Here is a 26,655-nt window from a genome sequence, read left to right as displayed (position 1 = left end):
TATAAAGATCATTTAACAAGTAAGATGATCCATAATATGTCTCATTTTTATAAATAGAACATCTATTGTCCTTTATAACAAACGAGAAACCATTTATCTCTAAACACGAGATTGATATGATATTTCTAGAAATGGTAGGAACAAAATAGACATTTTCTAGTTCCAGAATAAACCCGCTAGGCAAGTACAATTCTATCCTACCGACTGTAACGGCTGCAACTTGTGCTCCGTTTCCAACTCGGAGTTGTACTTCCTTATTGCGTAACGTCCTCTTAGTGTGTGCATATTCGTGCAAATATGAGCACATAATCCGGTATCCAGTACCCAATCATTAAGAGAGGTCGCAACATTAATTTCAATAACATAAATACTTGAGACTAAGACTTTTGAGACATTCTCAAACTTTATATCTCCAAGATACTCCGGGCAGTTTCTCTTCCTGTGACCTTTGCTATTGCTAAAATAGCAGTCAGAGTTAGCAGAAACATTTATCTTGGGAGAGTTCGTTCCCGGAACCAACTTCCCTTTGCCTTTGTACTTAATAGCCATTTTTCTCTTTTGCTTTCTTGATCTTCCTCCCACCTTCTTGGATCATGAGGACATGAGAGCTATTCTCGATGTCTTTATCAGTGATCCTCAGCATCCCTTGGGGCTCCTGCAAGCTCTTATCCAACTCTTGCTTATGGGAGTTCACAATGAACTCCGAATAGCTGGGAGGAAATGAGTTCAGGATAACTTCCGTGGCCAACTCGTGGCTCAACGGACAGTTAAGCTTCTCCAGTTTCTCATCATCACTTGTCATACGAAGCGTGTGAGTACTGACAGAGCTGCTCTCTACTATTTCAGCAGGGACCGGTGTATTTAGGATATATTCCTTTTTCTCACGTATGTCTACCTTTCGAATAGAGAGCGTAAAGAGAAAGACGTTTCTTTAGCCATATTTCTACAACGTTTAAAGTAAAGATTTTAGCTTTGTTCATGTAATGTTTTATTCCAATAATAAAACTCCCACTGCAAATTTGTTCTATTCCCGTTTGCAGTAGGACCAAGATCCATATTTTCACCAATAACCAAGGCAGTGTATGCATATCTTGGCTATCAGTTATCTTAGGTAAGCAAACTTGCTAATCACATCTCTTTGTGATTCATGGTTTCGTTAAAACATCACGTGTATTTAACGAAGACTTTACCCCGAGCCCAAAACTGTTTTGGAAATCATCGGTAAGTAACCTCACTCTATTTGGTTTGATATGTTGGACATAACCCTCGACCACCAAAGGTAAAAGGCGATGTCTACTGAGTAGTTTAATCATCAACCAATGAACAATGGTTTGAGGAGGATAGAGTGGGAAGGGCATACTACTTAATATTTAATGGGTTGGTGTTTATGCTTAACAGTGCCAGCAATCTCCAAAGGAGTATGTCAGAAAGAACGACTAATGTGATTCTATTCGTATCTTTATAGCGACTTCTTTCATATGCTTCATTAAGCAATTATGGAAAGGAAGTCTTGAATACTGAATGTGATCTCCATTTCTTTTCTTATCTTATGTCAGAAAGAACGATTAATGTGATTCTATTCGTATCTTTATAGCGACCTCTTTCATATGCTTCATTAAGCAGTCGTGGAAAGGAAGTCTAAAATATCGAATGTGATCCCCATTACTTTCTTTTCTCAGCATATGTAAGAATGACTAAATGTGATTCTATTCGTATCTTTATAACGACCTCTTTCATATGCTTCATTAAGCAGTCGTGGAAAGAAAGTCTTGAATACGAAATGTGATCTCCATTAGTTTATGTTCTTATCAGTACCTCTTTGATACGCTTAGCTTTGTTAAGCAGTCAGTTCTTGTAACTGACTTTAGCTACCGTCTATCTTGTAGAGGTAGTTTTTATGGTTTCTTATAAAAACGGTAAATCTAATCTATACGTTTTTATATGATAGCAGTAAATCTGATTTACCTATATATGTGACCGAGTCACGTATATTTCTTTCATTTTGTAATGTTGACCTTGGTTAGCATTACAGACACGTGAAAGTTGCTTGTCAGAAAAATACCGATTGTGATCCACTTCCTATCTTCCTCAAAGACCTCTTTCATATGCTTCAGTAAGCAGTCGTGGAAAGGAAGTCAGACAGAAAGAATAGTGAATATGATCTCATTTACATTTTCCTAAAAGACCTCTTTCATATGCTTCATCAAGCAGTCGTGGAAAGGAAGTCAGAAAGAAACAATGTCAAATGTGATCCCACATTCATATTTTTCTTCAAAGAAAGTTTTCTTTCGCGGTTCCTTAGAAAGATGGTAAATCTAATTTTACTCATTTTTCATTTTAAAGCAGTAAATCTAATTTACTTATATACAGGACCAAGTCGGGTATATAATCTATCAGTTACCAATTCTTTATTTCGCAGCTATGCTCGGTTCTTATTTATACCATTTAAAGCACATAAACAATTTATATGTTTTAAAATCAGATATTCTTTTTGGTCCATAAAGCAATTTGGTAACGTGACAAAGTTCCTTTTGGGCCAGCCATTAGGACACGTGAAAGGGGCTCCCAGGAAAGATTGGGGTCACGAGGACCGCTTAGACTCAATCTTTCCTAGACAGAACCATCTCTTTCTTGTGTGGAAATGACAGCTCTTACTCAGGTACTTTATTGCTTCATCACATTCTTCGATGAACTTTACTTATCCGAAGGTTTTCGAAAAGGCGAAAAACTTACACTAAATTTTGCCATTTCAAAAGCGTTAAAGCAATTTGGTAATGTGACAAAGTCTCCTTTGGGCCAGCTATCAGGACACGTAAAAGAGGGTTAGACGAAAAGTCGAGACTTTTCTTGTCATTAACCTTGTCGCTTACGGGTGGAGATTAGCAGTTCTTACTTGGGTACTTTATTGCTTCATCACATTCTTAGATATACTCAAACGCAGTTGAAAGTTTTTGAAAACGAAAACATAAAGAAAGCATAAAATCCTATTTTATCTTTCTCGGTCGGAAAACCGATCCAAGAAATGTAAAAGTTTACATTTCATAAGAAAGCATAAAGAAAGCATAAAGAAAGCTTAAATCTAATTTAACTTTCTTAGTCGGTAGAACCGATCCAAGAAAATCTCATTTCTAATCGGTTTTGGACTTAAGCTGCAAATGTAAGAATTAAACTGATATGCGGTATATGCACCTAATTTGCATAAGTTATAACTTTTAGAAAATCAATCAGCGGGAGAGCCTTGTGCTCTGATACCACTGTTGGGTTTTTCGTGGTGCTAATCCAAAACCCCTTTTAGGCTTAAGGTGCAGAATGACCGTAGAACAAAAATTTCTATGGCCAACTTAAGCTCAGGATTAAACAGGGTATGTCAGCAAATTTTCCAAGGCGGTCCACCTTCAGTATTCCTTTGGCATCAAAACCCAATTTAATCCTTTTACAGATCTACTCCATGATTGATTTCTAAAACTTTAATCTACTTACAAATTAAATAGATTAATATAACATATTTATACATTGTTTCCAAATCACAGTTGGAATGCAGACCGAGCGAGTAGAGCCTCACCAGGGAAGGAATCGACTCGGAGCATCAGACGTCTGATGCCTCTATCGGTTATCCACCAGGACTAACCGGAGAGCGGTTTGTTTCTTCTGCCAGAAATACCGTAAACCGCGGAATTATGCAAAAACACTATTCACGGGGAAAAAGACGAAAACCCGTAAACACGAATTTTCGATTGCTCAGTTTCATCAATATGCAAAACTGACATACCGCTAAATTTGGTAAAACACTATTCATCGATCCCGTAAATATACTCCACAATAATCCGCAAGATTATACGTCAAGTACGTATAACTTTCTTTTCTCAACCGAAACACTATTTGGGAGAGAAACCGAGAAAGAGAGAAAATACTGATCCGTTTCGATACGAAACCGGTACGAATGAATTAGTTATTTTCTCTCTACCCCTCCACCCCTATTTATAGTGTTTAGGGTCGGTTGCAAAAGACCAAAATGCCCTCCAAGTTCGGCCTATTTACAAGGTATGCCATTGACACCTCATCCTTTTATATGTGAAATGACCAAAATACCCCTTCCACACTCTTCTCCATGTTTCTACACATGCAAGGTGGCATAGGTGTGAAATGACAATTTTTCCCTTGTGGATAGGATTGATGACATGTCATCTGGATAGGATCAATGACATGTCATGCGGATAAGGACGAATCTGAAAAGACCCGAATGCCCTCGGCCCGAACACAAATAATATTCGTATAATTATTCTGAACAATTATATATATATTTTTCTTGCGGTTTGTTGTTTCGGTAATTTATACAACGTGTCCTGCACATTTATAAATTAACCGGTTAACTTTTATACAACGTGTCACACACGTTTATAAATTAACCAATGTTTTTGCTTGTTATTTTTACATAACATTTATAATTTAATTATAACACGTATAATTAATTATAACCATCTTAATATTAATTATAATCAATTTATAATTAATCAGTAAGATTCTCCGAGTAGCTCCTATATGGTGTGACCCAATAGGATCTGTGTTATGTTGGTAAACAGAGTTAAAACTGTTTTAACTTCTATAATCATGAGCGGCATCTGGCAACACATCATGACCATCCAATTACACAGATGATGCTGTACTGTACAATATCACGATCCAGTAAACAATTTACTTGTGTCTGTTCTTCTGTCTCATAGTTATCAGATCAGTTTCAAGGTAGATGTGTGTCATCCTTGCTAACTGAATCTTTTCTTGATCTTGAGCAGATTATCAAATATAATTACTCTTGTAATTATACCGCTAGCAGATAATCTAACTCTACCAAGGGGCCCAGTGATGCTATAGCTCGTATAAAATACGAGGGACAAATAGTATTCTTGGTAAACTATCACTTCCTCAGCTAAGCTATACATATGGAAAAGCTACCGTTATGACTGCTTTTTACGGACAGCGGTAGATAACAATCACACATACATATTTCTCAGTGGGAACGACAAATACCTCATAATGTAGAACCTGACACTGAATGAAAACATAAATGACACGAACACAATTCTATTTAATGTTTCATTCGGGGTCTGTCAAATACCATGTTCCTAGAACACGTATCTATGTGATTAAAATGACATCTCGTGTCAGGTGGTTTGTAAAACTTAATCATCTTTTAATCCACATACTAACCTTATCGCGGTAATTAGTGTTCCTGCTAATTACCTTGGTCAGTGACTTTTTAAGAGTATATATCATCTATATTATGGAGTTTCACAATTTCAGTCATGAACTCGAAATGATCCATAAATTCAATAATACTCAAGGCAACAAAATGATATATAAATCATCCAATTCATGAACAAAGCTTTATGATAATTTATCGTATTATTGACTTCTAGATTATTACAAACTAACAATATCTGTCACTGTCAATCGTATCAAAATAATTTTGTATATGTATATGCAATTAATCCCTTTCATGTTTATGTTCTCCTTCCTCATGAAGTATCGAGTTTTGCAAAGAATAAAGCTTTATTAATGGTGAATCAGGCCACTGCGTATTAAATAAATGACATAAAAATAAATTTTGAAAAAAAATAGAGATATATGAATGAATACTTGATGTCTTAGATATGAATACTTCAATGTATATAAATGAATACTTAATATCGTAGGTATGAATACTTGCGTGACAAGATATTAATACTTGTGCAACGGACAACTCGAAAGTATGTCATTATGGATCTCATTTGAAAGATAAAATTGTGTAGAAAACGTTCGTGGTTTTAGATTTGCAAAATTCTTCATAGATCGTCAGAAATATTGGTTAGATTGAACGGAGAAAAAAAACCCACCTCTAAAAATGTGTAAAAGATGGATGAGTGATATGTCCAATTTTTATATTTGCACTTACATGATGAGGATTAATACTTTCTCGATAAGAGATGAATACTTGTGCAACAGACAACTCGAAAGTATGTCATCATGGATCTCATTTGAAAGATAAAATTGTGTAGAAAACGTTCGTGATTTTAGATTTTCAAAATTTCTCACAGATCGTCAGAAATATTGATTAGATTGAACGGAGAAAAAAAAACCACCTCTAAAAACACGTAAAAGATGGATGAGTGATGTGTCCAGTTTTTATATTTGCACTTGCATGACGAGGATGAATATTTGTACAACGGACAACTCGAAAGGATATCATAATGGATCTCATTTTAAAGATAAAATTATGTCAAAAACATTCTTGGTTTTAGATTTGCAAAATTCCTCACCGATCGTCAGAAATATTGATTAGATTGAACGAAGAAAAAAAATCCCACCTCTAAAAACGTGTCTAGTTTTTTTTTTTAAATACTTGATATATTAGGTATGAATACTTGATGTGTTATAGATGAATACTTGATGCATTATATATGAATACTTGCGCACGCCAGTTGAAAAATCTTTTAAAATAGGAGGCTGATAATTAACCCCGCACCTCCCACCCCGCAATTAACCCCGCACAAAATGCCAAAAAACTCCAGCTGTCATTTTTTTTTTTCATAAGGTATTAATACTTACGTACAGAAGTATTTATCTCTAAGAACGAAAGTATTTATCTCTAAGTACGAAAGTATTTAAGGGACCATGCACATTTTTTTCATGGAGGGTGGGGGGAATCTCAAATCACATGGAGGGACCATGCACGTTTTTAGAGGTGGGTTTTTTTATCTCATTTCAATCTCGTCCACATTTCTCACAATCTATGAAAAATTTTGCGAATCTAAAACCACGAACGTTTTCTACGTAATTTTATCTTTCAAATGAGATCCATGATGACATACTTTCGAGCAAGTCGTTACAGAAGTATTTATCCCTCATCGTGTAAGTATTTATGTCTATACTTGAAAGTATTTTTTTGCATATAATACTTATAATACATGATATTAATACTTTCATATATCAGTATAAAAACTTATAATACATGATATTAATACTTTCATATGTCAGTATAAATACTTATAATAATTGATATTAATACTTTTATATGTCAGTATAAATACTTATAATAATTGATAGTAATACTTTCATATGTCAGTATAAATACTTATAATACATGATATTAATACTTTCATATGTCAGTATAAATACTTATAATAATTGATAGTAATATTTTCATATGTCTGTATAGATATAAATACTTGCATGATGAGGGATAAATACTTCTGTAACGAGTTGTCCGAAAGTATGTCATCATGGATCTCATTTGAAAGAGAAAATTACGTAGAAAACGTTCGTGATTTTAGATTCGCAAAATTTTTCATAAATCGTGAGAAATACGAACGAGATCGAAATGAGATCAAACTAATTTGGAGAGAGATAGAGTGGGGGGATGGTGGGGGGATGGAATGGGGGGGAGTAATATAATTGTTCTTTAAAATATTATGTGGTCTCCAAATAGTAAGTGGTCCCCCTAAGTAATTAGTAGTTATTGAAATAGTTAATGACTGAAAGATGAAATGGGGGATTATTACGGGGATAGCTAGATGCTCCCTATAATTAATTTGGTATTAATAAAAAAGAAAGGAAATGAAATGGGTGGGACTTGGGAGTGGGCACGGACAAGAAACCGCTTTTGTACACGCATCAAACTGCGCCACGTGATCACATTTGATTGACCGGTGTTTGGGTGTTTGGATGATACATGCAGCTAGTACAATTATTGAAAAACATGCAGGCCTACGGGCCATGGCAGTAACCAAAAAAAAAAACATGCAATTAAGTCAACAACCATGCATATGGATATACATAATACATATTATGTATGATCATGATGTGATATATATATTAAAAGGAATTTAATTAAGGATGGACCAGGTGCAGTAGAGTAATAAATCAAATATAATTAATTAATTTTGAGGAAGAAGAAAACGGAATGCATGTTCAATTCATGCCGACTCTCTCTCTCTCTCTCTCTCTCTCTCTCTCTCTCTCCCTCTTTGTTCTTTGTTCAAACTTGAAAATTAGCTAGCAAGGCAAATTGGAAGGGGGCAATCAGAAATAATTAATGCTGGAAAAGTATGAGATCGGGCAGACGGTCGGGGAGGGCAACTTCGGGAAGGTGAAGTACGCTCGCAACGTGATCACCGGGCAGCCCTTTGCCATCAAGATCCTCGACCGCCGCAAGATCCTCTCCCTCAATTTTCACCATCAGGTTTCATTTCATTTCATATCTCACCATGCATATGCATATGCATATGCATATGCACATGCATTCATGTATGAATCTATATAAAATTATAAATAATTAGTTCAATCTCATTTCATTTCATGGCAGATAAAGAGGGAAATTGAGACTTTGAAGCTGCTCAACCATCCCAACGTCGTCAGGTTACATGAGGTGTATGTATTTCATTAATTAATTAATTAATTTAGTTTATTTCTTGCTCTAATTACTTGCCCTTAATCACGCAAAGCTAGCTTCCTTTGGGTATTAATTAAATTGATTGATTTATTAATTCAGCCAGTCAAGTCAATCGATTGACTAGAATTGAAATACAATGCAATAGCAACTAGAGCAATAATAGCAATGTTTGCTGGGTATCAATTAAAAACCTCTCCATTTATTTCCTTGTTATATCATCCTTAATTCCTTATTACCGCAAACGGAGATGAAGATAATTAATAATAATAATAATAAATGGAGAGTGTCTCTTTCAACTGGGCTTGGGCCCTGTGGGGCCCACCTCATCTGCCTCTGCCTAGTTGCTTTGGATAATAATTGAAATTCCAATTATTACGCTACACTTCATAGTTCTTATCCTTGGATTTGGATACATCATTCAGACATATATAGACGTTGCTCTATTTTGGAAAGGTGAAGAGATTAAATAATCTCAGTTGTGTTGTTAGGTTTTAAACTGTCGCTTTTGGTAGTATTCAGTCTCTTGACTTTGGATTTAATAGCGTTATTTTGTTAGTTATATTATAGGAAGCTGATAACAGTACCCGGGCACCATCGAAAATTAAATGTGAAAAAATATTTTTTTGTGGGATCGCAAAAACTCCACAATTCGATTTTTTTTTTCTAAAGTATTAATATCTATGCACGGAAATATTTATACCTATGTACGAAAGTATTTATAGCTATGAGGTGAACAATTATTTATTGTGCGGGTATTGTAGCGCGAAGATAATAGTACATGCATTGTACCCGCGGGGGGGCCACCGAAAATTAATGCAGAAATATAACTTCCTGCAGGGACTGCAAAATCTCCACAATTTTAATTTTTTTTCCATATTATTAATATCTACGTAATATTTTCTTTCAAATGAGATCCATAATGACATACTCTCAGACTCGTCGTCATGCAAGTATTTATACCTATACTTGCAAGTATTTTTTTACATATGACACTGAAAGTATTAATATCTAAGTATTGAAAGTATTTATACTTGTACATTGAAGTATTTATACGTATGAGGTCAACTATTTTTGTTAGAGGAAGACTGACGCGGAAATGATTGAAGAACTCAAAAAAAGGATAATCATAACAAGTCATGCAACAAAGTATTAATATTTTTTTAAGTGTTAATATCTTATCTTCTAAGTATTTATAACTACGAAGGTATGCATATCTAAGTATTTTTTACATATAACACTGAAAGTATTTTATAACTACGAAGATATACATATCTAAGTATTTTTTTACATGTGACACTGAAAGTATTAATATTTAAGTACTAAAAGTATTTATATCTATGCATGAAAGTATTTATTCCTATGAAGTCAACTATTTTTGTTAGAAAAAGGTTGACGCGATAACAAGTGCGGGGATTATAAAAGGGAAACTATATAATTAGTGGGAACCATAGAGAAATGATACTGCTGGGCTTTTAAAATAATAATTAGTTGAGACTATATAATTAGTGGGGACCATAATATTGTTTTTCTCTAAGTGCGGTATGGTAGCACGATCACTGCAGCGCGGATACTGTAGCACAGGTTCTAAAATAATTATTCTATATTATATGATACGAATTAATATCACCTGAGGTAATTCAAATTTTGAGTTTAGATCTAGACCGTAGGATCTGTTTTGGTATGAATATTAAAGGGGGTCCGTACATTTTACCTAGAACCAGATTGATATGAATTCTAATTGGAGAGTCCATATCTAAACTCAAAATTTAAGTTACCTTAGAGGATCCGGACTCTATGTGATAGATAGTAGCCAATTTATCCAATACTTATCTTTTGTAAGTGGTACCAGTTCTTTGCTACTCCCAAGAACATACTGGTTTCCTAATGAGATCAGTGTGTCTTCCACACATTTATTCAAAAAACAAAAAAACTTCCTCCTTTAAATGGAATAATTCTCAGTATCATATTGTACCACAACTCAACTTCACACGGGTTATCGAACAGATGAAATGAAAATGATTACGGTGTGTGATATGATCTGACTTGTAACAATGCCATTTATTTATATATATATATATATATTTTTTTTTCTAGGTGTCAGCAAGCAAAACAAAAATTTACATGGTACTTGAATATGTTAATGGAGGCGAATTGTTTGATCGAATAGTAAGTTATCAAACCGATATCCTGCCATTAGTCTATTTTACTCTGTTTTTCACCATGAAGATGTGTACGTACAATTGCTGACTGTGCCGCATTCCAAAATATCTATCATTGAAGGATATAAAGGGGAAATTGCCGGAAGAAGAAGCTCGCAAGCTATTCCAGCAGTTAATTGATGGAGTAAGCTATTGCCATGAAAGAGGAGTTTATCACAGGGACCTAAAGGTAATATTTTTGTTATGAATCACTTTGGTGTTATTGCCAGATTTAATTAGTTCTTAATTGTCAATGATAATGATAGTATACTAATTCATATTCATTTTGTGGTTGCAGCCAGAAAATGTGCTTACTGATACAAAAGGAACAATAAAAATCTCTGATTTCGGGCTTAGCGCTTTGCCGGAAAATGTGCTTGCTAATGAATTCGTCATTTGTCAATCAATAAAATTAAAATTTTCTCATTTATGGATTAGTGCTGAAATTGATATTTTGGGGGTTTCAGAATGATGATCTATTGCACACTACATGCGGAAGCCCCAATTACATCGCTCCTGAGGTGCGTTCTTCTCTAATGTTTGTTTCAAGTTCATAGTCTCTGAAGGAGATTGCATTGAAACTATATATGTTATATTATATTATATTATATTATATTAGGTACTTGCTAACCGAGGCTACGATGGATCCATGTCGGACATATGGTCTTGTGGTGTGATCTTATATATGATGCTTGTGGGCCGTCTTCCATTTGAGGATAGAAACATTGTGGTTCTCTATCAAAAAGTCATTTCTCATTCTCACCTCAAATTTTTCTTTTCCAAACTTGTTCAGTTTTTACTTATAATTAAGTTGTTAGATTTTATGGTTGTAAAGAAAGAGAGGAGTTGCAAATCAAAATCAAAGGAGACTAAAATTTGAATCGTTAATTTTAGATTGTGAAGGGGGAGACTACGATCCCCACATGGCTCTCCACCGGTGCACAAAATTTGTTAAAAAGAATTCTCGACCCAAATCCAAAGACTCGGATTGATATGCAGGGAATAAAATCGGATAATTGGTTTGTGCAACACTATATTCCTGCAATGCCTTATGACGAGGAGGAAGATAAAGCCCATGATTCCGGTTTTCCAATCAAAGAGGTAGGCTAATCTCACTCAGTCCCTGATTAAAATATTTAAACACATCAAATGCCAGAAGAAACATAGATTGACAAACCAATTAACAAATGTTCTCTCTGTTGGCTGTTATTTTGGTATTTCCTACTGTTACATGAACCAAACTTTGGGAACTGTACTTGTCAAATATTTATCTTTCTTCTAATTTTGGTTAGTTATATTATTTTGAAGAATGTCGAGATGGATGGGCAAAGAAAACCAACAGTTATAAATGCTTTTCAGCTCATCGGGATGTCATCATCCCTTGATCTATCTGGATTTTTTGAGAAAGAGGTACTGTTATATTTTTTAATCCGCATATAAATTTTGTTTATCAGTGAATTATTTTAGAATAAAAGAAGAACAGAGGACTAATTGTGTTTTTGTTTTCATTCTGGCAAAGGGAATATCAGAAAGGAAGATTAGATTCACATCAAGTTATCCACTGAAAGATTTATTTGAGAAAATCGAAGACATAGTAACAAAGATGGGATTCCTAGTAAAGAGAGGAAGTGCTAAAGTGTGTACCGTACCATATATAGCACCATTTGGTTCCTTCCTTCTTTACTGTTCAATGTAATTTAAACAGAGGAGATTAAATTAATATACATTCCATGTAATTTCCAGATCAAAGTTATACAGTATAAGAAGGGTACAGCAAGGAGGCGTGAATCATTCGTTGCTGCTGTTGAGGTAATTGTTTGTGTTCCTTGACAAGTTAATTACAAAGGCTAAGTGGATTAATTGAGAATTGTATTTGTAGGTGTTTGAGCTTGGTCCTTCCCTTTATGTGGTTGAGTTGCAAAAATCCTATGGAGATTCCTGCTTGTACAGACAGGTAGGTACCCTTTTATATTTATTGACTAGTACTCAAAAACTACATTATATTATGTATGTACGTACTTATTTTTTTCTGTTTTGGGTGGCAGTTATGTAGCAAGTTGTCAGATGATTTGAGTATCTGCAAGACAGAAGAAATGCTGGTAAGGACACAGTCGTGCGATCCTGATATCGCTCGTTTTCACAAAGAAAAGCCCCAGGCTGCTGCCTTGTAATGTAAAGGGAATATATGTTTTACTGATTGCATGTAATGAGGGCTATCTAGATGCTCTTTTGTATTTAACCAAATAATAGAAAACAGAGAAACAATTGCAAAGCAATCCCATGTATATGTTTTGATTTCTCTACTATGTCACATTCAATATATCAGATAACATTCAACCAATTGCTTTTTTCTTTCAAAAAACGAGCTAATATAGTTGTATTTTACCACTTGCAAGGCCTTGATAATTAATTGTATAATGCCTGTACAAAATTCGATAAGTCTAGAAGAAAAAGATTTCCAGTTTTGCATGTTAAAATGCTAATCACGGCTGCACTAGATACAAATCATTGGCAAATATACAAGGACTAGAGCTAATTTTGAGATACAAATGCAACTAGCACTACAAAAACTGATATAACAACAAGAAGAGAAAGGAAGAGATATAAGCAGCAGCAGCAGCAGAAAAGGTCACATAAACTGTGCAAGTCCTAATTCATTCGGCTGCACCAAATAGTCTGAACTAGACGCATTAGACAAAACATCAAACTAAAACAAAGCAATTCAATGCCACCTTTACCATCTGCTGCTAAATTCGGATTGATGAGCTCTAACTCTGGAGTATTTGTAGAGCACAATTCATTCCTCATCTGTCATTGCCTCAACACCTGCATCAAATCATAAACAACAAAACAAAATAGAAAGAAATAAAGACAAAGAAATGGACTTCCAATTCTTCATTGAACTTTTAAGTTTAAAAAAGAAAAGAAAAAGAGAATAATCGGTCTTTCATGATTGGACCAATGCATGCATCATTACAACATAACACTACAAGATCTAGGGGCGGGAGGAAATAGGTACTAATCTGGAAATGATAAAAAAAAAAAAAATTTAAAAAAAAAGCTCAAGAACAAAAGGTGAGACAGGAGATACCTGTACAACTTTACATCAGGAGAAAAGGAGAACTTTTCCCTATGGTAAAAAAAAAATTAACAAAAAATTTAGCACTCTAAACTCTGCACTTGTCATCCTGGCCCCGAATTTGACGGCTGCCCAAACACATTGCCTTGAACCATTGATCTATTGCTATTGTTGTTATTAGTATTCTGAACTTGATTCTTAGGCGCCCAGTGGGCCCCACCAATTCCAAGTGGTCTCTGGCCCACCATCATCCCTTGATTTGGGCCTGAACCAGAAACGGGCCCTTGTCCGATTAGCATTTCCTTTCCGCTTATACCCTCCTGTTGATTAATATTGCCCGAGTCAGAAGGCATTTGACTGAGTTGGGTCGGGTCCGCAGCATGCGGTGGACCTAGTCTAGATACACTACCAAGAGGTGAAATGGGAGATGGAGATGGATACAACTTATTGGATTGGTTGCCAACGGGTTGTTGAGGCATAGACGGGTTGAGACCCACATTAGCTGAGCCTGTTAGGGTTTGATGCATCAGGATGTTACCACCCCCTCTTCCTTTGGAGCCCTTAGCCGATTGACTGTTCTGACGCTGTTGCATGTTCTGTTTTGGTTTCTTAGGACCTGGGCCTGCTGCAGCGGAGGCAGCTCCTGAAGCTTCTGGAAGGTTCTTCTGTTGTTGCTGGGCCTGCAGCAAACCAGGACCTGGAGCAGGGGGAGATGCTGATGCCATAACGGAAACTGGTTGCTGAGCTGGCGGCATCATTCTCTGCTGCTGCTGTTGTTGTTGTTGCTGTTGTTGTTTTTGTTGCATTTGTCGTTCTTTTGCAGCAAAATGAATAGCGTAAGCTTGTTGTTGAGGGGTTGGATTATTAGTGAACATCTGCTGATGTGGGGTCGGAGGGCCTGTATGATGAGACTGCACGGGAGGCAATGAAGTAGTACTAGTAGTAGTAGGGTTAGTGGAGATGGATGAGGGGGGCCCTGCAGCAAACTGGACACCTCCATTGTTATTGCCTTGAGAAGGCATTTGCTGTAACTGCATTTCTTGCACCATCATCTGCTGCCGACTGTGTTCATCCATGTTTTGCCCCTGTTGCGGCTGTTTGTTTTGCAAGTTCAAAAATAATTACAACAAGGTATCTGTTAGTACCAAAAGCACATAAGACTGCTAATAACTTCACTTCATTAAGTACTTGGGATGGAAATTATGAATCCTGAGGTGTCAATCAACTGTAAGAATGAAAAATGAGAGAATTGAAACTGACCCTGAGCAATTGCACGGAGTCACGGGGTCTCAACATAGGGTTCATGGGTCCCTGCAAATTCCCTGAGGGAGAGGGAGAGGAAGAGGGAGATACCATGTTGAGCATAGGTGAATTGAGTCTCTGAAATCCAGGTCGGGCAACAGGCGGCATGCCCCGGGTGGTCAAACCCGACCCAGACGGCATCATGCTCATGCCACTGCTGCCCCCGCCAGCCCCAGGCGGTAGCATCCGAACTGCACCACCTCGGTCAACTACGCTTGGGGGTAGGGGTCCCGATAAGGCCATGCCTGCTTGTGGAAGGCTCCGACCTGAAACCATCTGGTTGTACATCCTCTGTTGCTGCTCATCTGGCTGTAATACAGGCCCCCTTGGCATTCCATACCTCTGGGTAGGTGTATTTAGGGGGTTAGAAGGAGATGGTAGAGTACCAGGTAGGACCAAACCAGGTGAGCCTTGGATAACGGTTCCCATGTTGGATGTAGGAGGGAGCATAGGGGCCCCGATGGATCCCTGCTGGCCAGGTAAAGGTACACCATTTGCATGTGCACCGCCATATCCAACTTGGGAAATTTCAGTGCTTGGGCTTGATGCATCGCTTAGATCAAGTGGCCTGATCACAACAATCATAAGTAGGAGGAGAACAAAGGAAAACATACAGGACAGAACAAAAAAGATAATATATATAAATAAAAGGAACCTACGTGAGGATGGGTCCGCTCAAGTTGTTAGGGCAAACTTGGTTAAGGGCAGCGTTATGGGAGGGGTGTGCAGGCGTTATCTGCTTCAACTCCTGCAAAAACATTCTTCACATTATAAGCAAAGATGCAACCTTAGACTGAATGAACTAGAAAATAGGGGGTGAAGGAACAAAAAGGAAAGCAACCTGATTCTTGCGGGGCCGAAGCTTCTGAGAGAGAGAGATCATTTTTTCAAAATGGGATTTGATAGTGTCTTCTTCCAGAGGCCCTTGAAGTTTTTGGAACAGATGTCTCGCAGTACCCTGCCATCATTCCCCCCAAAAGAAATAAAGTTATAATATGCATTAAATACAGTAAAAGTGAGAGAGTGAGAGAGAGAGAGAGATGTGTGTTGTGCCTTGGGAATGCCACGTAATTGAGTATAGGGCTGGGACGATCCAGAATCATCAGCACTGTCAGCCCCATCGAGAGGACTTGTTTCCATGAGAGATTGGTGTCTTTCCTTGCATTCTTTTGCTTTCCTGTGTATGCACTGCTACAACACCAAATCAACCCATTACTCTTTTGGTCTCTAAGTTTAGTTTCAGTCAGTAATACAGCTGCAAGACCTACCTCACTATTAGTTAGACTGGTAAAGTGAAACACTAGTACCAGTTTTAAAAAAATAAGATGCCTTGCCTTAAAATGGAGAGTATTATTGATGGCATCACTAATAAGCTCCCAGTTAGGACCCAAATCATGAACAAGCACGACAAGAGCCTGTATTGAATTTCAGAAAGGAAGGAAAATTTTAGAAACTTGCAAAAATCTGGCACAAAATAATTGCATAAAGGACTTGAAAGCTCATGAACCAACCTGATCTTCAAAGCTGGACCAAGGACTTCCTGGACCTGAATGGGTAGCAGCCAACTGCAATTATGAATGAAGAGTAATAAATAATTGCAAGATGCCAACTTAACTTAACACCATCAAGTAATAAATTCCATTTGGATTTGGCCAAGGGGAGTACCTTAGCTCCCTTTCCTTTTCTGATAGTGGCACCACGATCCCGGCCACTGTTGATTATTTTAATGAGCTGCTTTGAATTAGAGCCATTGTGTGATGGCCCCGTAGCCCCCCCTGCCCCTGTAAGTCCCAATTCCTCCTGCCGTGGACTTATCTTTGGCTTCCTTGCCCCATGTTGACCATACATAACTGCATGCCATATCAATATAATATACATGCAACAATCAGAACAGAGCAACATAACAAACTTCCTTTCTGTTTTTGTTCACAACACAAGTACATACAATTGTTAGCATTACCATTGTTTCCATTATCAATTTGATGGCTCTCAATGCGATTCTTCAAGTGATCCTTCTACACAGAGAAAATAAAATAAAACAATAGAGTTCCAGTTAATCTCATTATAAATAATCTCCATATCACAACCCTTGGAATGAGATAATAATAATAATAATAATAATAATAATAATAATAATAATAATAATAACAATAATAATATGATAAACCTGATCATGTTGACGACCGGCATCACCGTGAGATCTATGCTCAAACAAGGAATTCTGTAACAAACAAAACAGTAGATACATCAAAAAGTGAGCGGAATATGAAATTCATATTCAGGTAAAGTGTAAGGGTTGCATGTCACCTTCCCAGAACCCACCGAGTACAGCGACTCAGAGTACTTGGTTTTCTTTTTCTTTGACTTAGTAGCCACCACCTCATCAAGAGACGGGCCCCGTGAGACCGGGGATTCCACTTCCACATTCCTCTTGCCAAAGGAGTCAACATGGTGCAGGGAGGTCCGCTCATCCTGGTATGAGTTAGTGTCACTGGAAGCATCCATTTTAGTCCCAGTATGTGTGTGTGGGCCTGCCGTCATTGGCCCACCTACGTGCGGGACTGGCTTGCGACCTGGGACTTGTGTTCGAACTTTTTTGGCAGGAATGATGACTATGTTAGGGGAGTGCAAGGGCCTTTTCCCATTGGAAAGTACTTGTGTTCTTGTACCAAGTTTTGTCTCAGCATATGGTTCCTGCAAACCAGTTTGTCTTGAAGCATATGCCTTATGATTATGGCTGGGATCTGGGTGTTTTCTCTTCTTAGAAAACATAGGAGAAAACCCTCCTCCCTCATAGGAACAAGTGCCTGTTTGAACTTCATCATCTTCATACGCATTTTCTCTTGATATATCTGACAATTTGTTCATTTGTTCATTTGTTCATTTAGGGACAATGATTTTAGCTATCTATGATATATGAAAAAGAAAGAAGATAATTTCCACATACCAGCAACTGAGTTAGATGTCTCACAATCATCATGATGGGAAGTGATGCCAGTTTTCTGAAGAAAAAGCAGAATATAATATTGTCTTATCAGTCAATAGTATATCTTAACCATAAATAAGCTCATAAATTGAGAGAGAGGGGGGGGGCTCAGCATACCTTGAACTGTGCAAATTGGGCTTCAGTAGATTCTCTGTATGCTTGCAATGCACCAGGTGGTACGGTATAGAAGAGGCTCTCCTGAGCAATTCAAAAGTCCAAAGATGAATAGAGAATGGCAAGTGTACCAGGCAAAAAAGGGGCACAACAAGAGTATTTAGCTCAAAGTTTTAAATTGAATTTTTGTCAGTGTTGATTTTTTTTTAACTATTAATAAATGATGAACATTATTTTACCTCAGGAAGCTGCTCCAATACAAGAAGAACACCCTTATCAGAAGGCCTATCAGGAGTAGTGGGTGCTTCTGCCGGGACCAGGCCTGCCGGCATGCCACTGTTCAAGTCCAAAACCCTGAAAGCATATGCTTTTATGGATGAAAGCTTCTGCCTCGAATTATTATCCTCCTTCATGCAGCTTTTAACCTAAATAAAAAACATCAAATTTAGTCTAAACAAATATAACAGAAGCAACAACGATAACTTACTAAAATATTAGAAAAAAAATTTCAGAAAAGTGCCCATTTTATAGTTAGTAAGTCAGCCTAGATAAAAGAATGGCAAGGTATGGCACCTGCTTTCTCTCAGAATCAACCGAATGCCAGAAACCCATAACCACCTTGGCCATGGTTCTTGCCATATTCCTCCGCCGCCTGTGCATATTCACCTCTTCAAATTTCTCGCGGCCTCCATTCGTAACCCACCTGCACACCTGCGACGCAGCGGCAATTTTCCACAAACGCTCCTACAAAATCAAACAATTTTGCAATCAATACGGACTATGCAACTTGACTATTAATTACATAATACCGCATCAGCTTTTGACTGGATAGAAAATCAATGCTGACAGACAATTAGTATAACTTTCTTTATGATGAGCACATTACATGATTCACATCCAATTAAGAGAAAGAGAGAGACCTGCATGAAATCATTTGCCAGCCATGCCATCTCCTCTAGGACAAAATCCCAGTGGCTTTTCCGTCTTTTCTCCAAAACAAGTCTGCTTGAAGGCATTTCCACAGCCCGCTTAAGGTTTGCCTGATAAATTATAGAAATAAACAGAATGTAACTATAAGATTTTCTTATGTGTCCTGGCTCTCTTATGGTTTCCCAGCCCTGTCAACGTTTGCCTGATTGATAAAGTAAGAGATTACAAACCTCTATTATGCGGGCCTTTTCAATAATCTCATCCTCATGCTCCTTCTGCATAACTTTGACCTCTTCTGCCGTAGGTGCAGGTGCAGGTGCAGGTGTAGGTGTAGGTGTAGGTGTAGGTGTAGGTGTAGGTGTAGGTGTAGGTGTAGGTGTAGGTGCAGCTGCAGATGCAGCAACCTCACTTACGGGGGGAGGTGGCTCTGCATCTGCATCCTTCTTAGCCGGCTCTACTATACAAGAATCCTCCTTTGTTGACTCCACTTCCACAATAGTTTCATTGCTGCTTGGTTTCTCAACCCTAATTTCTTCTTCCTTCTCATCTTCAATCTTAATAACGGAATCCAGCTGTACAACCACCTTAGAGTCCAGCTCTTCGGCAGCAGGGGTGGTCTCCATAGCAACAGTACCTGAACCTCCATTCTCTATTAAACCATTGTCAGCAGTACAATTACTATTACTTGCAGGTACAGGTACTCCTTTGCTATATGTGTTATCATCATTTAGTAGCACAGCGCTTGGAGCAGGAAGCTCATCATTACATCTACTATTACTAACATTTTCACTGACATCAACAGCCATGTTCATGTTCACCACCTCCTTTTCATTTTCAACATTTTCGACAGGAACAGTCATTGTTGGTGCCTCCGCTTTTTCAGAAAGCTGCTCAATAGCCTCCTCTGCTCTTGCATTTGCATTTGCATCAACATCCATCAGTGTGGGCCCAGACCCGTCCTCTCTTTCAGTGGCTACTATTTCCTCGGGCTGCACTGTGCTCAATGTGTGCTCACTCTTCCTAGGGCTCTCTGGCTTGGAGTTGGAGTTAGACACAGGTGATACTGGCTTGGGCTCATCTTTCTCTCTTTCTTTTTCTTCCTCAGGCTGCACAGTTTTTGATGTGTCATTTGTACACGGCTTGGCAGCATCCTTGGAAGGTAGAACAGCTGATCTGACAGTATTGTTGGCAGTTCGAGACCGATTCCTCCTGGCAAAACGGAGAATACCAGGTTCTTCCTGTTCCCTGGTGTTATTCCCATTGCCATTCCGACTTTGTACATTACTGCTCTTCTCAAGCCCACTGCCAGCATTGCTGTTGTCACCATCCAGAAGTAAGAGATTGTCTGCCATGTTGGGTCCACTGCTTTCCACCGAGTCCCCATGCGGGGACGGTGCCAGTGCAAAGCTTCCTTTCGCCTCACTGAAACAGGGTGGTTTCCTTTTAAGTCATATTGGGAGCATGAGTCTCTGAAGCTATGGAAAGAAATAAACAGACCTACCTGGTCACGTTAAGAGAAGTAGACTGCACGCTCACCGATGCCACATTACCAAATTTGAAATCCAGTGGATTTCCTCCCTGATATATTATAAAGAGCAAACATGAAAGATAGACATGCTAATTCATGAAAGATCAACCACAATCTGTAAAACCTAATTAAAAGAGAAGAACAGGAAATAAGAAAATACTTTCTCAAGAAACTCCAACTCCCGCCTCCGCTCTTCTCTCACATCATACTCCAACCTGTCATTTCCGCACCATAAATTAACAAGAATGAACATATGCAGTACATCCCCCAACTCAAGAGATATAAATTCTAACGCGTACTGTACCAAAAAGGGGAAATTATTATAGGTGAAATGGTCAACCCAGCAAAGGAGCAGTCCAGGTGCCATTCCGACTAATTCATACCGTACCAAAATTTTGAAATTTTAGTCCATGAAGCAACATGTGGACCATATATATGCTGTGATCAAAACATAACATAGCATACTGGTTCATATTGGTACTGTCAGACTAACATAACAGTGGTCGGCATTAAACAAGCATTTTTGTAGCAACTGGACTGGTATGGTGATTTTGAGAGATATCAAACAACATACCTTAATTCCTCCTGTGCCTTCTCAATGGCAGCACGGCGTGGAGAGGTTTTTGAGTCGAGTGTGACTCCACAGTCAACCATGCCTCCCATTGTGGGACCCGCCTGTGAGGGTCAGCATTTACTGGTTTACGGTTATCATAACAGTCAACTTTGCTTTCCTTTCCACTTTTGCAATCTGTTGCCTCTTTAGGAGGCGCCAAGTTTCTAGAACGAAAACAAAAAAAGGTAAACAAATTGTAATAAATGCTAATTGGTTTTGTACTTTGTGTAATGCTATAGGAATTGTCCACACTGCTGTGCTTAGAAACAAACATCATGTAAAGCAAGCGATACCCAAAAAGGAAAGAGGGGAAGTTGATGAGCAGGGGACTAGGGACAACCGAAACCAGTACCTACCTTGGTAATATACTACTATGTACATACATAAGAACATTAATTAATAATTTAATATTTCGTAACGGCAGGCAGGCAAGCACAGGGAAATAAAGAGTTAACATATTATATAAATCAAATATATAATTGTCTGGCACATGCAAAACTGCCAACGCGGGTGATACACTATAAGGCCTGTTAACTTAAGAAACCAGTTGGAAATGGCACTGATACACAGTCAAGTCAACACACTGAACGTGAATGAAAGCGCGGGAATGCAAGAGCTCTAGTTTTGTGTGACAGAGCAATTCTGGGTCATGGTGAAACAAGGCAAAAAATGGAGGCAGCAGACATGCAGAAGAACATACCGAGGAGTCGAAATGGAACGAAAGGAGCAGCAGAGACGGTGGACTAGGGCGAGGGAACGGAGCTAGGGTTAGGGTTAGGGTTAGGATTAGGGTTAGGGTTACAGCGAGATGGGGGGGATGAAGAGAGAGGTAGAGAGGGAATAGCTCGAGAGAGAAAGAGAGAGAGGGAAGGTGGTTGGGCGCCGGCGGTGGCGCGAGGCAGAGAGGGATCGGCGAGAGAAGGGAGGAGGATTGGAGAGGAGGGGGGGTTTCGAGTCGCGAGTTTTTATTTCATTTCGCTGTTGTATTTTCTCGTAGAGGTATTTTTATTTTATTTTTATTTTTTTTGTTCGAGTTACGACTTGTGAGACTCGCTCAGTTGACACTTGAGAAAGAGAGAGAGAGAGAGAGGAAGAGAAGAGGAGGAAGAACCCAAGAGGAATCGGAGTATCGGACTGAGTAGACCCAACCTGAGTCGGACAGACTCGAGTCAAGTCTGAGTCTAGTTCGGGTTCTGGAGTGGAAAAATTGTGTTGTGCCATGACTTTAGTGGCGTACTATGTGATGACTAAATATCGTGATTTTGATCTCGTCATGTGCCGTGTCGTGACTAAAATGTTAAGAGGTGGCCACGATACGCAAATAATCACGTCACGTGAATCATGTTGTACTCAAATGTGTCGTGACCAAACGTGACTCATGTGACTACTTGAGTATAATTTATATTAGTTTATTCAAGATTCATCATTTGATCAAGATCTAATGGTCCTAATTATACGTGACTCGCGTGACCACATGTCGTGCCGTACCGTGTCGTGACTAGATCTTTCGCGTAGCGTACCGTGTCGTGCCAAATTTCCTAAAAATGATTATGACATGGGACACGCGAATCATGACCGACACACATACCATGACATTCTGTGTCATAACCATGTCATTCTGTAACGAAACCGACTCTACCGTGTTATTTTTTTCACTCTGATTTGTTTCTATACAATCAGAGTGAATACATGATAACGTCAATTTATATAGCGAAAATCACTACTTTTAAGTACGGAAAATGGTGGAAAAGCGTATGCAAAGTATTCATTTTTTCGAATTATTTACCGCAAACGTGTTTTTAGGCTATTTTGGTATGTTTTGGAGAAAGCTGCCAATTTAGACCGAAAACGAAGCAAACATGTCATATTTAGGTCGATTTTGAAGGAAGCGTGAAAATAAGGCATCACATGGAGTATGCAAACACCTCACACGAAGTGCACAATATGCAACATGAAGAAATTCACTGAAATTCGGCTAAGTCAGAGCCCGTACAGTATAAGCTATACCGTATGCGGGTAAAAGCTTATGCCGCACGGGCATACAGATCCAATCCATGAACTGCCTATTTTGGATGAAATCTCGGCCGTTGAGCAGCAACCTTCTAGAAAGACAAACCTACATATGTGGCAGGTCTTGCTATGATTGGAAGTCTACTTTTAACGCTTCGTTTTAGGAGAGAATCTATGTTTAGAGCTTCCAAATATGGCATGAGAGGCTAAAATTGGCCTTCATGCTCTCCATGACTACACGCTTAGGATTACTATATAAACCCCTCATGTAATAGGATTTATTGTACATGTTTTAGTTGTGTAAGTTCATAGATTATAGTAGAATAATGCGTGTAAATTCTGGAGTTTGAGAAGGGAGAGCGCTCGAAGTCCAACACGGAAGAAGAATGCGTCATCTAAGAAAGAGGTTTCTCTAGGTTTTAGGTCATGTCTTTCTTATTTAATTTCTTTTATTTTGTCGTGGCTTTGAGTAGCTAAGTCTCTCCTCTCTATGGTTTGGATGTAATGAATTCTATATTATCTCTTTAATATATTTATTTTTCTTTTATGTCTATTTGAGATTTCGTTATTCTTTGAATGTTATTGAAATATGTCCTTGCATACATAATTATGTCTACTGTATGCCAATGTCCTCCACATACCTATAGGTGTTAAGTCATTGTACATCAGTGTGAGAGGAGATACAAATAAGTAATATAAACACTTCGGCTAACGAGACTTGGCAGCGGTTCAAAGACTAGGGTTAGAACCCAGTGGGCTCTTTTAGCATGATATAGATTAGATATCATATCGAATTATAAGGAATTTATTTATTACTTGTAATAAGTAGGGTTTAGGGTTATTATTTAGCGAGTAATAGAGGAATATAATTAATTAGGTTAGTGTGAGTAGCTTAATTTATATATTACATCATGTAGGGGTGCAAATGGGTTGGATATTACTTGTCCGATTCCGGATTCGTATCCGAATTTTTGCGAATTCGGATATGCGAATACGGATAGTTGCGGATTCGGATACAGGTATTTTTTATGCGGATTCGGATACGGATACGGTTTGAGTTTCGAAATCGGATACGGATAATTATCTGTATCAGCATAAATTAGTATTTCGGATATCCGCATAAATTATATTGATCCTAAGTTATAATTATTTCTAAATAAAAAACAACACCAAGAAGTAGAGCACAGACTCAACGAAACTCATTTCCAGCGAGGAGAACAGTTTAGTATAATGAGCGAAAAAAGACAAGTGGAAAGATGGTCTCGTACCAGTATTTGGTAAACCACAGAGGATACTGGTAAGGCGCAAGAGAAGTTGTCAGAAATGTGAAAATGGTTTTTCGCACTTTGACCCTTAGCTGATTGAGTATTCGCAAAATGATAAAAGGGCGGTACCCAGAGATATGGAATTAGAGGTTTAGACGAAAGGCTAGGATTGGTTTTGCTTTCACCGGTTATTTTTTAATTTCTTGCTTTTATTATTTTCAGGTAGAGAAATGTATTAAGATATAGACCTTTATTTGTTCAATCAAAAGCACCCACGGGTTTTTTCTCAAAAAAAAAAAAAATAGCTGCAAGTTTCCATACACATAATCTGCTTTTGCATATAGGTCCATAATATAATTTGTTTTGCATTGCTGCCTTAAAAAATTATCATTTCCCAAAAGAAAAAAAAATCTACTCTTCTAAAGTTTTGTTATTGTTTACAACAAAAATTGTAATCAATAAATATAACTGATAACTAAGCACTATTAAATTATTTTCATTTAGCAAGTTATTTTTTATATTTTTTAAACCACAATTAATTACATAAAAAAGATTTCAGCTAAAATAAGTATCAACCACAATTAATTTCCATGTAGCAAGTTCTTTTTTATATTTTTTTTACCACAATTAATTACAAAAAAAGGTTTCAACCACAATTAATTAGATATATATTTTGAATTAGAAATTCGAATTGTATCCGTATCTGTATTCATATCTGAAAATATCCGATCTGTATCTGTATCCGTTTAATATCTGATCTATATCTGTGTCCGATTACTATCCGATCTGTATCCGTATCCGAAAAAAAATACGAATACAGATATGGGTTGAGCATTATCCGATCCGTTTGCACCCCTAACATCATGTGATAATCTGAATTGTCCCCCACAAGCCAACCTTAGAGTCGAAGAACCTTTCAAATACTCATAGAATCGAACCCTGGCATCTGTAGAGAATAATAGTACCGGTATGCGGTTCTGTCTACGGGGTGGTCTATAGTCTATACTACACGCGGTAGTGACAGTACCGTATGCAGGTTCGTATGCGGCAGTGACAGAAGGCTGTATACGGGTAGACATGAGTGTCATAAATATGTATTGAGATAATTAGAAGAATTTCATCTAAAACCCTAGAGGCTTCCTATTCTTGACTTACAGCAATTAGCATCTCCAACTATATCCTTGCCAAAGTAAATTGTAAAATCACCATGTACTCATTTTTTTATTATTATTATTTATTATGTATACATGCTACCAAACAAACCCGAAGAACCTAGATTAGTGTTAAATTGTTAATTACTTAGAGATCTACCCCTATAGATCGACACCCGACACTACTGTTCGCTTCTCAAAGTGTGCTTACAAAGTTTCAGGTACAACAAGTTGTACCAGTTTAAACCTTGAATTTACTCTCGTCTAAGGTTGCAAGTGCACAACCCTATCCGTGTAGTATATTAAGGTATCGATCCTCAGGGACGGTTTAATTCGATTCTAAATTTCTACAAATCCGAGTTAAGTACTAGAAGTGTGAAGGGTTTGGTTTGAATTCGTTTCAATTTCCTAATTTCGGGTGTCAATTCAATTAACAGTAAATGAAAGCAATTAAAAGTTTTGGTTTTGAACAATGATAAAAGGCGTTCCTAGGGTTTCAGGTTTCATCCCAAACTTTGCCTTCTCTGGACCTATCATGCGACTCGCATCATCTCTGATGCGACCCGTATGATGCGACTCGCATCATCTCTGATGCGGGTCGCATGGCCCTCGAGCAGAGCTGACATGTGTTCGTATCTAAGTTGATTTCTTGTGCGAGGCTTCAACCTGTGGCTCTCGCCTACTGGTATCTAACCTAAATTGATTGTCTGGTTAACTAGAAGTATCTACAACCTTTCGATAATAGAAATTTCACCTCTCGGCTACTATTGATCTTAGATCTACCTCAAATGCTCAATCACAATTACAAGATACATCAAGGCCAAATTACTAGAAGAGATGCTATAGACATCTAACAGTAGACAATCAAGAATCAATCAAGAAATCACAATCAAGCAAACAATGAATACTCAAACAACAATCACACAAGTTCAAACTTAGATCGAATCATCATGCAACTCAAAGACAAGGTTTAGAGACTACATCCTAACCCTAAGAACTAGAGATCTACTCAAGCATAGCAAAAGAAAGCATAAAAGAGAGATAGAATAGGCAG

The 26,655-nt window shown here is 37.8% G+C and overlaps 2 protein-coding genes across 8 annotated transcripts; one reads left to right on the top strand and one right to left on the bottom strand.

Annotated features, from left to right (window-relative positions):
* The first annotated feature begins 7,914 nt into the window (after positions 1-7,914).
* On the top strand, positions 7,915-12,922 carry LOC144554091 (CBL-interacting protein kinase 1-like). Of its 2 annotated transcripts, XM_078302323.1 has the most exons (13): positions 7,915-8,215; positions 8,339-8,401; positions 10,520-10,591; positions 10,706-10,813; positions 10,922-10,996; positions 11,091-11,144; positions 11,243-11,368; positions 11,518-11,724; positions 11,932-12,033; positions 12,143-12,259; positions 12,367-12,432; positions 12,503-12,577; positions 12,669-12,922. In XM_078302323.1, exons 1-13 carry the CDS (start codon positions 8,069-8,071, stop codon positions 12,792-12,794), a joined length of 1,338 nt encoding a protein of 445 aa, XP_078158449.1. In that variant the 5' UTR covers positions 7,915-8,068; the 3' UTR covers positions 12,795-12,922. The 2 variants fall into 2 exon arrangements, with proteins under 2 accessions (XP_078158449.1, XP_078158450.1); XM_078302324.1 differs by lacking the exon at positions 10,520-10,591 and having other exon boundaries at positions 7,979-8,215.
* Positions 12,923-13,003: 81 nt separating this feature from the next.
* On the bottom strand, positions 13,004-22,214 carry LOC144554089 (chromatin modification-related protein EAF1 B-like). 6 transcript variants are annotated; one of them, XR_013511533.1, is made up of 23 exons: positions 21,876-22,214; positions 21,137-21,339; positions 20,723-20,777; positions 20,536-20,612; positions 19,265-20,456; positions 19,025-19,144; positions 18,678-18,848; positions 18,344-18,529; positions 18,108-18,188; positions 17,952-18,006; positions 17,312-17,856; positions 17,172-17,225; positions 16,965-17,019; positions 16,670-16,854; positions 16,516-16,569; positions 16,339-16,419; positions 16,058-16,195; positions 15,846-15,962; positions 15,664-15,752; positions 14,963-15,572; positions 13,706-14,796; positions 13,362-13,441; positions 13,004-13,285 (listed from the first exon to the last, which is right to left on the bottom strand). XR_013511533.1 is itself a non-coding variant. In XM_078302318.1 (21 exons), exons 2-21 carry the CDS (start codon positions 21,223-21,225, stop codon positions 13,807-13,809), a joined length of 4,944 nt encoding a protein of 1,647 aa, XP_078158444.1. In that variant the 5' UTR covers positions 21,226-21,339; positions 21,876-22,214; the 3' UTR covers positions 13,504-13,806. The 6 variants fall into 6 exon arrangements, 2 of the variants coding, with proteins under 2 accessions (XP_078158444.1, XP_078158446.1); XR_013511532.1 differs by having other exon boundaries at positions 13,004-13,441; XR_013511534.1 differs by having other exon boundaries at positions 13,004-13,449; positions 13,715-14,796.
* Positions 22,215-26,655: the final 4,441 nt, after the last annotated feature.

This window comes from Carex rostrata, chromosome 5 (assembly GCF_964058835.1).
Source record: "Carex rostrata chromosome 5, lpCarRost1.2, whole genome shotgun sequence".
NCBI lineage: Eukaryota > Viridiplantae > Streptophyta > Magnoliopsida > Poales > Cyperaceae > Carex > Carex rostrata.
This window is presented reverse-complemented; position numbering and strand designations above follow the sequence as displayed.

Excerpts from the sequence above, each read along its gene's own strand:
- LOC144554091 (XM_078302323.1), top strand. The coding sequence starts at position 8,069 with ATGCTGGAAAAGTATGAGATCGGGCAGACGGTCGGGGAGGGCAACTTC. Across the intron at positions 10,814-10,921 it reads TTTATCACAGGGACCTAAAG|CCAGAAAATGTGCTTACTGA; the intron begins GTAATATTTTTG and ends TTGTGGTTGCAG. Across the intron at positions 12,034-12,142 it reads CTGGATTTTTTGAGAAAGAG|GGAATATCAGAAAGGAAGAT; the intron begins GTACTGTTATAT and ends ATTCTGGCAAAG.
- LOC144554089 (XM_078302318.1), bottom strand. The coding sequence starts at position 21,225 with ATGGGAGGCATGGTTGACTGTGGAGTCACACTCGACTCAAAAACCTCT. Across the intron at positions 18,530-18,677 it reads TTGATTCTGAGAGAAAGCAG|GTTAAAAGCTGCATGAAGGA; the intron begins GTGCCATACCTT and ends TTTTTTATTTAG. Across the intron at positions 15,753-15,845 it reads TTCGGCCCCGCAAGAATCAG|GAGTTGAAGCAGATAACGCC; the intron begins GTTGCTTTCCTT and ends ATGTTTTTGCAG.